This window comes from Poromitra crassiceps (assembly GCF_964638095.1).
Source record: "Poromitra crassiceps genome assembly, chromosome: 2".
NCBI classification, from domain to species: Eukaryota; Metazoa; Chordata; class Actinopteri; order Beryciformes; family Melamphaidae; genus Poromitra; species Poromitra crassiceps.
In genome coordinates, this window is record NC_139624.1 from 53,682,168 (window position 1) to 53,698,855 (window position 16,688).

At 46.2% G+C, this 16,688-nt stretch overlaps 1 protein-coding gene across 1 annotated transcript in view; it reads left to right on the plus strand.

The window, feature by feature from the left end:
* Positions 1-16,471, plus strand: part of apaf1 (apoptotic peptidase activating factor 1) — a 129,868-nt gene extending 113,397 nt beyond the window's left edge. Inside the window, exon 27 of the mRNA XM_083632314.1 lies at positions 14,494-16,471. Within this exon, the coding sequence (XP_083488440.1) occupies positions 14,494-14,640 (147 nt within the window). The 3' untranslated portion in view covers positions 14,641-16,471. The remainder of the gene's footprint in view (positions 1-14,493) is intronic.
* Positions 16,472-16,688: the final 217 nt, after the last annotated feature.

Genomic DNA, 16,688 nt, shown 5'->3' on the forward strand with positions numbered 1-16,688 from the left:
TCTCTAACTCTCTCTTCATCTCCATCCACACATCTCTAACTCTCTGCATCGCCGTACCGAACCACCCAGCTTCAATCTATCATGATCTGTATCTAATAATAGAGTACATGCAGTAGCCTTTGAAGGAGATCACACATGGGTGAATGTTTGAGGTAATGGAGATGCCAGAGATGTACCTTGTAACGACGCATTATGTTATAACTGCACATTATGTAATAAAATCACAAAATGTAATAAAACCTCACTTTCAAATTATGTAATAACAATGCATTATGTAATAATATGCGCAATATGTAATAAATCGCCTGAACGCAATATGGAATAACGTTTGACGCATTTTGTAATACATTTATTACATATTGCGCAAATTATTACATAATGCGGGGGTTGCACTTTTTTCTGGTTGAAAATGTAATAAGTGACGCATTATGACTATTCATAAACGTCTCTGCAATCCTCAATTCTTAATGGGTTTCTTATGTTTAAATGGCGCTGTAATCTATGGATTGAGGCAGTAAATGCGGCTATGTCAACCACGCTTCTATCACTTGTAGATCAAGGCCAGAACTGAAATGCAAGTGTCGGGTTTTACGGTCTATGCCCGCTGGTTTACCATAAAGAAAAGTGCCACAGCAAGCTGAGAGAGAAGGTGTAGCCTACCCGATCGGACTGTTGTCACCCAGATTCAGTTCGTCATCAGCTGAACAACTATATCTAGTTGCTTTACTGGTTTTGACACATGAGGAGAGAGAAATTTGCGCATTCTGGGTTAATTGGCACGGGTCAACACTTAAAATGCTTTTTATGGTCAAATATATTTATTAGCCTACTCCCAATTCCCCCCCACCCCCCCATGACAACGTCAGTGCGTTTTCTAGTTTTGTTACATAATCTGTCACTTATTACATTTTCAACCAGAAAAAAGTGCAACCCCCACATTATGTAATAATTTGCGCAATATGTAATACATTTATTACAAAATGTGTCAAACGTTATTACATATTGCGTTCAGGCGATTTATTACATATTGCGCATATTATTACATAATGCGTTCGTTTACATATTGAAAGTGAGATTTTATTACATTTTGCATTTGATTACATAATGTGCAGTTATTACATAATGCCTCGTTACATACCTCCTTCACACATTGGACTGGGAATATGATAGTATCCTGATCTAGGTCCATTGCATGTATGAGGCAATTCACGCTGAGCCTCGTACACAGTGATGTCACCACCGCACGCCAGACCCATATATGCAAGTCTACTTTATTCATCATTACTTCTCTGACCTTTTCTCTGGGTCGGCTCACCCTGGTCGACCTCTCACACTTCACTCAGTCTGCATGTTACACAGGTCAGTAGTCCAGTCTGAGAAGGCTGTGAGTCATTTGCAATTTACAGTGTTGGGAGGGTTACTTTGAAAACATATTCCACTACAGATTACTGAATACATGCCCTAAAATGTAATTTGTAATGTATTCCATTTCAATCAGGAGAGGCCAGTTGGTAGGATTAGACAAACTTTATTTAGCAATCGGCGTGCATGGCAAATGCTTTGGCGCTTGACTCCATTGGCCAGTGGCGCTGCTCTTGAGGCAGAGGAGGGCGCCTGCATGGGCTAGCGCTTGACTCCATTGGCCAGTGGCGCTGCTCTTGAGGCAGAGGAGGGCGCCTGCATGGGCTAGGAGATGCGCCTGCATGGGCCATTGGCCAGTGGCGCTGCTCTTGAGGCAGAGGAGGGCGCCTGCATGGGCTAGGAGATCCCCCCCCCGTGGGGGATCAGGAGTCAAGACTCGTTGGTGGTGGACTGGGGAGGTGGGTGGGGCAAAACAACGCTTCGGGGCCGGCTTCAAGGGAGATGGACTGCCGTGGGCTGCTGCTGCTATGGTCGGCCAGAGAGAGAGAGGTGACGTAGGACCCTTGCTATATATATGAGGATTAACTGACGTCATGTTTGACGTCATAGCAGACGTCATACTAGGATTTTTTGACCACGTTGAGATCGGATTACGCGTGAGTGGCCTTCTGCTTGAACTATGGTCTGGAGACCTCACTTCAATCAGGAGAGGCCAGTTGGTAGGATTAGACAAACTTTATTTAGCAATCGGCGTGCATGGCAAATGCTTTGGCGCTTGACTCCATTGGCCAGTGGCGCTGCTCTTGAGGCAGAGGAGGGCGCCTGCATGGGCTAGGAGATCCCCCAAAAGGAAGATCTGATTACCGGAGGTTAATTGAGATCTGCAGGCGCCAGTAGTTGATTGCACTATTCCGGCCTTCGACCTTTTTAGCGGCTTACAGCTATTTGCGGCTGGCGCTCCCAACTCGGTCGGGCCTTCGATCTTGCTTTTCCTGCCTTCGACCTTTTTAGCGACTTACAGCTATTTGCGGCTGGCGCTCCCAACTCGGTCGGGCACCTCGTGATAGCGCTTCCCAGCTTAGCCTACCTGGCCGCCTTGGCGCTTCACGATTGTACTTTTCCTGCCTTCGACCTTTTTTAGCGACTTACAGCTATTTGCGGCTGGCGCTCCCAACTCGGTCGGGCACGTGATAGCGCTTCCCAGCTTAGCCTACCTGGCCGCCTTGGCGCTTCACGATTGTACTTTTCCTGCCTTCGACCTTTTTAGCGACTTACAGCTATTTGCGGCTGGCGCTCCCAACTCGGTCGGGCACCTCGCGATAGCGCTTCCCAGCTTAGCCTACCTGGCCGCCTTGGCGCTTCGCGATTGTACTTTTCCGGCCTTCGACCTTTTAGCGGCTAACGGCTATTTGCGGCCGGCGCTCCTAACTCGGTCGGGCCTTCGATCTTGGTACATTAGAGTTTAGCTTGGCGCTTCCCGGCTTGGCCTACTTGGCTGCCTTGGCGCGACTACCCTGACTTTTTTGCTCTCTCTTTCTCTTTCCCCCCCAAAAATGAGCCGGGGAGTTTACTGCGCCTTGCTGGCGCCGTGCTTTCGGGGAGCCACCACCAACGAGACATTTTCTTCATCGGCACGGAAGTCCGGGACATTGTTTGTTGCCATGCTCACCGATTTAAGGGAGGAGGGTTCTTTGGGCCGCCAGTATGGCCGCCTGCTCCGGGCGGATGTAGCTGGAGAATGCCGATGACGACCAGCGGCCCATTTGCTGGAGGGAGGCGGAGGACACTCCTTGCTCGGCGGCCGAGGTGGCCGCTCTGATCCTGAAGGAGTGGCTGGAGTATTTCTTTGTCGGGAGGTTGCGTTGCTGGAGCGTTTGCCTGAGGTGCAGGGTGAACCAGGATCTTGTCATGTGGTGACAAGGTGCGATGAGGAACAGGGGGGCCGAGGGGCCGGTCCGAGGCCTGAGCCTGACGTAGTGAGCCATGGACGAGAAGGGGCAGAAGGGGGAATTGTTCCGGGCGATGACGATGTGCCGATGAGGGCCAGCGGCCCGTTTGCTGGAGGGAGGCGGAGGGCACTCCTTGCTCGGCGGCCGAGGTGGTCGCTCCGATCCTGAAGGAGTGGCTGGAGTAGTCCTTCGTCGGGGGTTGCATTGCTGGAGCGTCTGCTTGAGGTGCAGGGTGAACCGGGATCTTGTCGTGTGGTGACAGGGTGCGATGAGGAGCAGGGGAGCCGAGGGGCCGGTCCGAGGCCTGAGCTTGACGTAGTGAGCCATGAACGAGAAAGGGCAGAAGGGGGCTAGTGCCTTCCTGTATGCTATTGTGTGCTGGGGCAGCGGGGCTCTCTGGCTGCGGTGTCAGAGAAGAGAACGTTGTCCAGGCTACGCTCCATCGTGAACAATGACTCGCGCCCACTCCACGGCGTGCTAGTCGAACGCAGGAGTACGTTCAGTGAGAGACTGATTCCACCTAGATGCAGTACGGAGAGGCACAGGAAATCATTCCTGCCTGTGGCCATTAGTCTATTTAATGCCTTCCTTAAAGAGCACCTCGGAGACGCTCAGTCTCCCTGAGACTGAGCCAGCCGATAGGTTAACTGTGCCTGGCTGAGCCACGTGTGGCGTATAGGGCAAGCCGACTTAATATAGTCCCGGGTGCAATAATGATAATTGACACGGAATGTATACTTACCTGACGTGTTTTGTATTTTGCATTTGCGTTGCATTTACTACTGTTTATTTTATTTTAAGCTATGTGTGTACTGTGAGCGAGCTACTGTAACCTGTCCCGATTTCCCCTCGGGGATCATTAAGTCATTCTGATTCTGCTTCTGAAGAAATGCCAGAGGCATTTTACTTTGAAATTCGTTAAGAACAGGAGGTGGTGTATTAAGACCGGGTAGCTTAACACGGAAAGACGTCAGCATTCCCTGGGCCGTCTGGCTTCGGTCCGAAGTTATGCAGTAACACTCATTCTAGCTGATGCTCAGACAAGCTCCGTGGGCCAGGGGTGTTAGAATGGCCCCTTGCGTGGTTATTATTATTATTGTTGTAATTATTATTATTATAATTATTATTATTATTGTGACTCCCGCTGGCCATTTGCCAGAAGCGATTTCCGCTTAGGCGTCGGAGATAGGCAGGCTGAGATGCCCGCTGGGTAGAATAGTCAGATCGCAGGCCAAGCGCACGAGGTAATCAATGACTCCACGCATGTCCTTCATGTCTGTTTTGACTTAATGCCATCAGGAAAGCGCTTTAGACAGCCTGCCTGCGAAACAAGCAGAAGGAAGTTTGGTTTGGTTCCAGAGGCCATTCGACTGGTGAACAGCCACAGTACGAGAAGTGGTCAGTTTATCTAGACTAGGTCTGTACCTTGACCTTTTGATTTGAACCCTTGAACAAGTCTAATATGCACTTGGATTGTATTGACTGAAATTAATTTGTATTGATGTGACACCTATATTCCTTTGTGGTGTTGGATACACTGTAATCAGGGATCTTGCTTTATCAGTGTCATTTATTGTATTTATTGTCTTGTTTTTTGTATTGTTTTTGGATGTGTACAGAGTACAGCTTGTTTGCAGTATTCATGCCTTAAATTGGCCTTTGCGGGACTAATAAAGTTTTTTTTTTTTTTTTTTTTTTTTTAATAAATTGAATTGATTTTACTGGACTGGTAGATTGCCCGTTTAAATGCTGAAGTACTGATACTTTCCTCATGGGTCCTTTCGCGTCCACGGGTGACTGGTCCTCCGGGGTATGCTCGGTGTGCTGTGGTCGTCAACCCCGTCCTTGGTAGAGCAGGTAGCTCTTGAGAGAGGCGGGCAGGGGCAGTCCGTGGATTCCGCTCGGGCGGTCCCTTCCTAGAGCCGCCCGCACGGAGCGCCTGCACAGGTCCATCAGAGGGAGGGGATCCGGATCGAGTCCGTTTATGTACCGGATTCGTATTTCGCAGTGTCACTATGAAACCTAACGTCCCCTCGTCCATGTCCAAGACGACTAACAGAGCGAGTCTGGTATTATGAAGGTGTCGTCGGGCTCCAGGAAGGGGGGTGATAGTGGAGTTTTTTTTTTTTTTAAGATTGTTGTTCAGATAAACCCCCTCAGATCGGCTAAAGTTAAGAAATTATCATTGTCATCATCACAGGAGCTTCCTAATTTAATTTATCAGTCACCATCAGTCACATGGGGTTGATTGAGAATGAGAAGGCAAGAGTATATAGTGCCTTTTTGAAAACGGCGCTGCGGCCATTTTGGCCTGAAATACGGCTCCTTGCTGGGGCAGAAGCTTAGTCTCCAAAATGGCGGATTGGCTGTGTGCTGTCGCATCTTTACGATAAAAGGTCTCTGGTTACCGTGAACCTCCGTTTCGCAAACACCACAACAAGGAGGGAGACAGCTACTTTTCACACTCTGTTTTGGATTAAGAGGATGTCCTGAAGTGTGACGGTGGATTAAAGACTTGATGAAAAACGTCATGTGATCTGGTGGATTATAGTCTTCGTGACAGAAAGAACAGGATGGAACATGGATGCGAGTTTTACTGCCGAGTGCGACTTTCTGCTTGACTGCATGTAACGTTAAACTTTTATCGTCCATGAATTCCTGGGAGTGCTTATTCTTTTCGTGAATGGATTATTTTACGTCGCTGGATTTGGAAGGGAAGCAAATTGCACTACATTTCAGCTGTTGCCGCCAGAATGAACTGTTCGCCCCATGGACCTTTCGGTCTGCCCAGAGTGCCCGAGATGCCACGGCGCTCCGGCTTCAGCGCTTCTCCAAGCCGGTTCCCGTCAATCACCGTGAATCTGCCCGGCGGCCTGGGGGTCAGTGCGACCAGGAAGTACGTGGCGTCTCGCGGCGGCCCCGCGGCTTCCATTTCCCCAGCGGCTCCCGGCTCTGGGGGCGGCTGCCTCTACTGGTCTTCGCCCGCGGCCTCTCGCACGTCCGCGCCGATCGGCCTCTCCCTCCGGCACGCTCGCACGCGTTCTTGGGCGTCCGCGGCGCGGCGCTTCGTCTTCTGCTCTCCTACCGGGGCCGTCGCAGTGGCGCGCGGGGGGCTATGTTGGCAGCCTGTGGTCCGGTCGCTTCGCCGACGTCTTCGTCAGGCACCTCGGAAGGCAAGTACGCTCCGTGGCCGGTCCGGGACAGGGGACCGATGACTGAACTCGACATGCCAGGAATGGGAATATCCACGGGTAGAGAAGGCTTGTGGGTGCTGATTCGGTCTGCGGATCTGGTGCAAAACAACGCTTCGGGGCCGGCTTCAAGGGAGATGGACTGCCGTGGGCTGCTGCTGCTATGGTCGGCCAGAGAGAGAGAGGTGACGTAGGACCCTTGCTATATATATGAGGATTAACTGACGTCATGTTTGACGTCATAGCAGACGTCATACTAGGATTTTTTGACCACGTTGAGATCGGATTACGCGTGAGTGGCCTTCTGCTTGAACTATGGTCTGGAGACCTCACTAGATTACTCAAGTTAAGTAATGTATTCAAAATAGTTTGGATTACTTTTGGAATACTTGAAAATTGTCTTGCTGAGCCCATTTGTCTGGGTCACTCTGAATATATGCAAACGCGAGGGCAATGCGGTCGTGACATGCACTGATGTAATCAAAAAAGGTTGCATTTAACCACTTTATTTTGAACCACCTTATTTTCAAGGCACACAGGTAATTTGTCACACACGCATACATGCTCTGAGTGCAACTGCAAGCAGTAATTTACAGACATGGTGACATTTTATTTTGATGACATAGCCTAGCGTTGCCAGTCTTCTAAAAAAAACATTTGGTAACGTCTATTTCAGGGTTGTAGGGTTAACGTTAGGTGAATCACTGAATGAGCTGCCCCGCATTCCGCAAAAAGTAACGTTGCAGACGTCCGTATTTGTGAAATTGGTGTCTATCATTCACGTTAATGTCCCGGGCACAGAAGACTGCGGGCTTGTGACGGTAACGCTATTAATAGAACACATGTTAACACGTCAATCTACATTTACTTTACTTTACTTTTACTACTTTTATCTACATTAACATGAATTGAAACTCACTCACATCAAATTCTTTATAATGACAAGTACAACGGTGTTCTGCTTTCGGTGTCCCTTTTATTGACAATTAATTCCTCCACATCACATCTTCACCCACTCATCTCCTCCTGTTGTTCCGTTTCACCATGGTGGTGGTGCCGTGTGAAACCAAACGTGCTGTCACTGGCACTGCCCATGTCAAGAGATATGATTGGCTGTTTATGAGCAGTGGCGGGTGCACTCGGAGTTTGTCTGTTAAATGATTGGCTGTTTCAGTTGTAGTAACAAGGTACATGATTGGCTGTATAAGCCAGGGAGCAGGGGGAAGCACTCTATCGAAGGTCCCTATCAAACCACATTTTTATTGTATTGATGACGTCTCTAGTGCGATATATATTGCTATCGTTTTATCGCCCAGCCCTAGCTGCACCACACACACACAAGCTGTTGCACATTATTTAAATCTGTTTATGTGAATTGCATGCCTCATATGAATTTTAGACCAAATAAAACAAAACAAAGAAATAAAGTAATCCCTTGAAGAGCATGGTGCAGGTCACCTTGCATTAATATGTGGGACTTTTATGTAGCAATTAGGATTGTCTTTTGTTTTTCCCACACCCAGCTGCATCTAGACTGGTTTTTGTGAAGCATATGCCACGCGCACATAAAAACCCACAAATCGAGCAATAACACCTATGACGATTTTAATAAACAATAAGCAATCAATGTTCTCTCGGATCATTACCGCCGACCGTCTGTCCATCGAGAGGCCGCTCACTGCAGTACATCTCCTCCCGTCTGGAGCTAAAACTCCTCTCCTCTGGAGCTAAAACTCCTCTCCTCTGGAGCTAAAACTCCTCTCCTCTGGAGCTAAAACTCCTCTCCTCTATAGCTAGAACTCCTCTCCTCTGGAGCTAAAACTCCTCTCCTCTGGAGCTAAAACTCCTCTCCTCTATAGCTAGAACTCCTCTCCTCTGGAGCTAAAACTCCTCTCCTCTGGAGCTCCAGCGAGTGCCACTTGCGTCAAGATTCAAGATTTTTATTGTCACTCCATGGTACAAGTATCATGTGTGAAATTCTTGTGCTGTGGACTCCGTTTACAACATAGTACAAGTATAACAGGGCATATGAGTGCAAAAACAACAAGAGACACAACAAGCAATAAGGCAGTATAGTGATAAGACAAGTCAGAGACAGTGGCATATTCACTGCACATAGGTGCACATGTCGTGTGCATACTTTAGATGTGATTCAACATTTTAAATTCAGCGTATTTGACATACAGGTGCAAATAGCATATTCCTTATTAAACATACAATTAAACTCTGTGTTTTAAATCGGTCTGCGACGATATAATTATCCACCTGAGACCATTCTGGAGGCAGATTACATCACCTGAGATGGTCGGTCGGCTGTGCGGTCTCATGGTTCTCCAAAATTATATTTCCAAATAGGCGTTATTTTGAAAAAACGATTTCATATTGGGGGCCAGCTAGTTATGTTTGACTACTAAAACTATTAGAAAATTCATAAAGTGCCATATTAACCATAGATAGAGCCCAAACGAAATAAAGTTGCCTTGGAGGGAAAAACTCCGCTCCGACATTTTTCCCTTCTCACGTCAATGCCGCAATGCATTTTGGGCAGTGTCGAATTATCGTACCAGAGGGTCAAAATTATCGTTTTTGGTGGTAAATTATCGTACAAATACGAGAATTATCATACGTCTGCCAATGCTGATTCTGGGTTTTTGGCATGCTGTACACAATCACATTGACTGTATTATTAGTATAGTAAGTACAGTAGCCCAAGTGTCATCACAGGTGTTATCTGCCCAGATGGCTTCTTTTTTTTTTGCATGTGCATTATAATGCCACCTTTTTCTCCATATTTCTGCCCTGGGGGCATGCTTTAATTTTGTTTTTTGGAGGTATTTTCATAAGAATCTTGAGTCCTAACTATAAAATATATATATATATACCTGCACTACGCTCTAATCTTTTAAAGAGAATAACTGTATTCAGAATCAGAATACCACCTATTTTAACTGTAATGGAATACAATTACCCATATTTTTGTATTTTAAACATGTATTTTAAATACAGTACATGTATTCCGTTATTCCCCAACGCTGGCAATTTAGGAAGGTACTGATGTCAGAGCAACTCAAAATGAGTGAGCATGTCGGCGCACAAAGACGCTTTGAGACGAGAGTCGAGACCTGGCTGTGACGGGCATGCTGGGATCAACACTGTTACCTTCTGTTTACAGGACAGTTCCTCTGACCGCTAATCTACCCTGTCCCACCACAACTCTGTCTGGATAACACGCTGGGTTACGGGGAACCAAAATTATCATGGAAAAAATACCATTGGGTATTTTTGTTGTCTGTATCACGTACCTTGTGCACGGTATTTTCAGCTGTACACACAACCTACTTTAGCTATTTGCCTCCTGCCTTGTGCATTCTGTAATCAGAGGATTGTATTAAATGCTTACCAGGCTAACTAAATGCCACACACACGCACCAGTTTGTCACTTTTAGGCCTGTGTGACAGTCTGTATGCTAACTATACGGAACGTGTAGAAACACAGAAATTAGTTTGTTTGGCTAAATGTCACATTAGCTCACTGAGGTGTCACATTCAGGCCTGAAGTGGACTCCATAGCATTTATCTGTGTGGTATACTGTATGTAAATATCATCAAGATGCATCATGAAACCTGTAAACATGACAACAACACAAGCTAAATTCATTCTTTAGTTTTAATTAAAGGCCATGCAGCTTACACAGCCATGGATTTGTGGCGTTGTTCACAGCTTTGTGTTAAGCACTGAGCAGCCGTTACATTTGTAGCTAGATTGAACATAAAAACATGGCAGAAAAGACCATTGGGCTCGGGAAACAATCCCATAATGCAATGCGCAATCACTGATTGTTATATAATCCCATAATAATTGCATTATTATTGCATTCTGGGATTGTTTTCCGCCATAGTGGTTGATTTACAACCATAACTCATTCATAATAATGGCTACAAGAGGACCCTACCAGCTGGCATTTTGCCCTGTGTTCAAGCTCCACCCCCTCTCCACCATGAGACCCATTATTGCAGCCTTTCACACAACTCGGCCGCCCCACCCGCCAATAAAAGGAAGCGAACGCAAAGAAATTACTCAAACGCAAAGAAAACACCTGCGTGACAGTAACTAAAATGGCCACAGTGGGTGGGTCTCAGACACTTAACAACATGCTTGACATCACGTTCCCAAGCCCAATAATAATGCTGCATTCATTTATAACAGGCAAGTGGCAAATTGCCAGTTGTTACTAGCAAATATCAAATAAAAATAAAACGCCATGTTAATTGGGAGTTCCTACTTGCAAACTTGGGTATGATTTCTCAACACCCAGTTGCTCCCAGCACATCATTTGACATAATTTCACCATGGCCCCCACGATTGTAAGAATTTAAAACACATTTTTGACAAATTTTTCATTTATTTTCAACAATAGTAAGCTTTCAGACCAATCAGCATACCAATACAATAGTTGGTTAAACCCATACAACTAAACGTTAATGTTGTTATTAGCTGTTATCTTAGACAGCTAACGGCTAATAGCATCCATGGGTTTTGCAACTTGAAGCCTGAACCTCGAACGCATGCAGCTCGGAGATGACACGTTTGCCACTTGCCAGCTCCTACTATAAACGAATGCAGCATAAGAGCCATATTGACAAATCTGATTCAAATGAAGCATGTGCATCATTTCACTGAACAAAGCAAACAAGCAGACTCTCCACTTTTTGTAGCAGTGTTTTGTTGTTGTTTTTTTATATCATGCTGTGTGTGTGTTGTTGTTGTTGTTTGCAAAGCCATGCAATGTCATCAAGTCATGTGACTCGATGTGGACTCAGGAGGAAAAGTGGGCACGAGAAAGGAGAGGATGAGGTGAAAGGGCCAAGAAGGACAGATGGATTTGGAGAGAGAGAGAGAGAGAGAGCACTTTGTGGATTAAATGATTAATACCTGGAGGTTAGCTGACCTCAGACCTGTACAGTTATGTAAGTGCATGTCCATGTGTGTGATTTTAACCCACCCACCTCTCCTCTCCTGTCAGTGTCCATCCACATGGCACGTCACTGATGTAAACATAGGCATCACAGTTGACCATGCTGCTTATTTCTTGGGACAAGGATTGGCAAACTCTGTGAATCTCTTCCAATCGCAGTCAACCAACTGCACTTCAAGACTGTGCGTGTGTGTGTGTGTGTGTGTGGATTGATGGTTGCAGTGAAGGAAGTCCAATCAACAGGAGTATGGCCAAACCCCCCTGCAGCGACAGAGCCCATAATGAGCCATTACTCAACATGAACATGCACTCATACACAACACACACAAACTGGAGTATATGCACACAGAACAGCACACTGGCAAAAACCTGTAAACTGGAAAAAACAAAGACATAGCGAAATATGCACACACACACGCATACCTAACAAGCTATCCACCCAGAGTCTTCTGCTCCTATAGCGGGAATATGCAAATTACCCTCCCTTTAGTGCTGCTGGAGGGTTTGTGTGATTAACGAACTGTGTGTGTGTGTGTGTGTGTGTGCGTGCGTGCATGCATGTGTGTTGTGCTTCAAACTAGACCTCTGTTGCCATCATCACTTCTGTTGCAGTCTGTCTGTCTGTCTGGAGACTGAAGAGTTGGCCCCCCACAATCCCCCCCCCCCCCACACACACACACACAGACTCGCAGAGCAACTAGAAATTTACAATCAGCCGAGTTTAATAACGCACTGAGGCAAAATGCCACTGTAAAGCCTCCGCTTATTCATTTGATTGTCTTTATTTAGATGGAAGCGGTATGACTCTCACACAGTGTGACACACACACACACACACACACACACACACACACTCTCATGCCAGGCTATAAATGATTGACTGGATGTGCCTTTGATGATTCATCCCAGTGAGATGGAGCTTCAATGGAAAATGTCAGCTTTAAACTGAGATTAAACGGAATGAATAAAGCTGCTGGGAGGTGTGTGTGTTTGGGAGAGTGTGTATGTGAGTGAGAGAGAGAGTGACAGCGAGTGAGTTTTAGTCTTAATAGTATATTACAGTGATTCTCAACCTTTTTCATACTGTACATGTATCAAGTATCAACTGTAGTCCACATTAGGGCCATGGACCTCTCTTGGACCCAAATCTGAGAATATTTGTATTGTTAGGGTTAGGGATTTTGTTCAGAACTCCATGACTGTCAGTGGGCTCTATTCTGCCCCTGGCCTTAAATTTGCGCGGTGCCCCGCTATTAGTGGGCGTGGTCACACGCATTCCCAAATTTTTCCTGCCAGATTGGGTGGCGCTAACCATTTAACCACGCCTTTTTAAGCGTTGAATTATTCACAACTGTGGCCATTGGTGAACTGCAGTAAACCAATCACATTCTTCCCTTCCGAGCTCCGATCCACGGAGATCCAGTCCGGTTGCGGCTGCATGCTGTCATCTATCCATGCCAATTTGGAGATCTCAGCGCATCACAGATCATAGCCTAAACACCTCTCCCACACACACGCTGAAGAAGACAGATCATAGCCTAAACACCTCTCACACACACACGCTGAAGAAGACAGATCATAGTCTAAACACCTCTCCTGTACACACGCTGAAGAAGACAGATCATAGCCTAAACACCTCTCCACCACACACGCTGAAGAAGACAGATCATAGTCTAAACACCTCTCCACCACACACGCTGAAGAAGACAGATCATAGCCTAAACACCTCTCCACCACACACGCTGAAGAAGACAGATCATAGCCTAAACACCTCTCACACACGCTGAAGAAGGACTGCTGCATCACAGATCATAGCCTAAACACCTCTCACACACGCTGAAGAAGGACTGCTGCATCACAGATCATAGCCTAAACACCTCTCCCACACACACGCTGAAGAAGACAGATCATAGCCTAAACACCTCTCCCACACACACGCTGAAGAAGGGCTGCTGCATCACAGATCATAGTCTAAACACCTCTCACACACACTGAAGAAGGGCTGCTGCACAAATGTCTGTGTGGCAAGTATTCATCTTGGAGTGCTGTCCTCCTTTCTCAATGGTCCTAAAAAATCGAATCCGACCCAACCCGCTTGAGACGCAGACCGAGATCAACTCGCCCGCCGTTGTCACATACACTCAGTCAGCCCGAGACCAAAACAAACAAACAGTTATTAGACTAGGACATTATAAAAAGTGTGCAATTAATGCTGCCGTGGCTCAAATAATGGGAACGGTATGTATGTGTTACTGCCATAAATGTTTTTCAGCTTTCATGCTGTTATATGCACATATGCTTATCCCTTTTCGGCCTGTCTCTCCTGCATCTCTGCTGCGTAATTACGCACGCAGTAACCCCACATTTCCCACCAAGTTAGTCCGTCATTTTCCCCTTGGCGCACATAAAGAAACATGCTTCTGTCACTGTCTGCTTGATGGCGAGAGGGACTTCAGCTGTAGGCTACTCGTGACAAAACCAGACATCGAATTTTCAACAGTTAACTTTTGCAGTAGCTAGGCCTAGGTTACTGGCTATATCCCCGGCGCACTGAATAAGGCGTGGTTTTGAAAAGCGTTAACCGCAAAATTAACGCCCTTTGGGAAGATCACTTTAGGCTGGTATTTAAGGCTGAAACGCCCATTCTGGCCTATTCTGGCACTGCGCCACGCCTCTTCAGCATAAAGCGCATTTCGGGGCGTAGAAACATGATGCTATCTTCCCGAGTCACGGGTAGGCAGGCGCAAAGCATGTTTTTTGCATTTAACGCCAGTTTAGCCCCTAAGGCCAGGGGGAGAATAGAGCCCAGCATCTGTATTGTAGTTAGAGAGATAACAGTGAGAGATAACAGTGAAACTATGATCAAAACAGTGCTTCTTCTACATTCTCTAATTGTGTTAACTTCTTGTGAATTAAATAATAGTGAAGTTCTCAAGGACCCCTGGTGGTCCCCGGACCCCACGTTGAGAACCACTGCTCTATTAAACTCAAATCTCTCTCTCTCTCTCTCTGTCAGTGGTGGGATGTGGAGAGGGGCGAGGCCCTGCAAACCTTCTACCCAACGGGAACCAGTCTGAAGAAGATCCACGTGTCGCCCAACTTCTCCACCTTCATCACCATCGACAACATCGGCATCCTCTACGTCCTGCGGAGGGTGCTGTGACATCCTCTACCTCCTGACCTGCAGAGGGTGCTGTGACGAAAAGACTATAAAAACCAAAACACTCCAACAACACCTCCACACCTGTGTGTTCTTGGGGAAACTACAACAGTACAAGCTGTATTTTTACCCATGCACGGGATCTGATGGAAATAGCTAGGCTGTTTACGGGTGAGCGCCTGCGTAGGAACATGGATGTTATAGAGTTGTGGGTGACAGCAGGTTTATCACGTGATTGGTTGAATTAAGTCACCACTGAGCTGACCTTGTTTCTTCACTCAGGCATCTAGTTCACAGAATTGCATCTAATAATTCACCTTTGGTGTCAAAAGGCCGAAGGGAGCAGTTCACACCAGCTTTAAATGAAAAGCAATTCTGTACTTACCAACTGCACTCCAGTGACAATCAACTTACCTACCGGCTGGCGTGTGGATGCACTTTCAGAGCTCCTGTTTTACTGTTCGTCTTACATGTAAAGCAGGTGAATGGTGCCTGCAGGTAAAGCAGGTGCATGTAAAGTAGGTAGATGGTGCCTGCAAATCCACTGTGTTTTGTGCATAAAGTAGATTATGATGAATCACTTGTTGAAAGGTGCACTAAAAGATCAGCAGCACTTACTGCGGAAAAAAGCCATCTGTTCCTCTCAGGCACACCTTAATGCGATCTCTGGAATCGTCAATATCTGATGAGGGGGTGATAATAGCAGGTTAATGATATGTGATCCTGGCATCAGTTCAGATTCGATGAATAAATGTTAATTCCTACTGCATTAGGGCTGGATGTTATTGACTGTGACTCTGCTGTGTGTAATCCATATAAGCTATTGTACACTTCCACTAATCTGTGTGAACTCAGTCTCATCTAGGCTGTGAAAGGCACATTCTTCTTTGGCTGTGAAAGGGGGGGGGGGGTCTGTCCTTTCAAGCGGTCGAGGTTTCTCTGCGATGTTGGTTTCAAATGTCATTGCTGTGATCTTTCTCCAGGGTAATACTGCTTCGTCTTTGTCAAAATGGTCTGTCTTGTGAAAATAATACTATGGACCGTTCTGAGCCATTTTTATATACACTCCAGTCTTAATCTGAAGTGTGGGTTATGCCTTTCCACTCCACCAGCATGGTATTATGTGTATGTATTATTTGTGCACTATATAAGCATTAGAAACTGAGTATGTTGAATCCCAAATCTTTTGAAAGCCTGTGAGGTAATTTGTACTTTTGAACTCGGATCAAAGGTAAATGTTTTCTATGCGGTCTGTGATGATCATTTACAGTCAGTTTTCCAGTTTTGCTAATGGCAACAGTCGGAAACCACACTATCGATATTGCTTCTTATTTCGTACGAATCCTTTTTAATGGTATATACCACTTTTAGATATTTTTATCTGCATGCTGTCTTGCTACTGAGCCAATTCCTGTGTGCGCACTTTGCAGCTGATATTACAATCTTTCACTTGAAGCTTTTGTCAATGGTATAGCTGGCTCAAACACTTAACAAAAGGATCCTTACTCTATTTCCCAACCATGTGACAGAGCACGTGCCCCTTCAGATATTCTAATATATTAAACCAATTTATAGTAGCAAGTTAGGATGCATTTTAACGTGTTGGAACCAGGCTGCCTGCAGTGAGGTCCACGTAGCGCTCTTCCTGATTGGTGCTTTCGATTCGACATTTAAGTCAATCCACGGGGAAATCCCCTTCCAATCAAACGGGGAGTTCTCTGTCATGCAAAATATGAAATGTTGAAATAATTAGTTCAGCTCAGGATGTAACGTTGATACTGTTCTATGCTGTGGTGCAGGGTGAGTGTGATTTCTAACGGATTAAAATACGCTGTGACGGTCAATTGTGTGTGTGTCCTGACTCCAAGCTGTTGAACACGAGGGACATGGAGATGTAGGGGTGCCTGTGTGTGTGTTTTCAGGTGTCGTCCTCCAGACTGGCTGAGTCTTGCTCACCCTCCGTCACTGCTCCAATGACTGAGATGAATCACGTTCATTCCTGGACTGAAGTGAACATTCAGTGAATGTAAGTCACTTTATAACCCTAACCC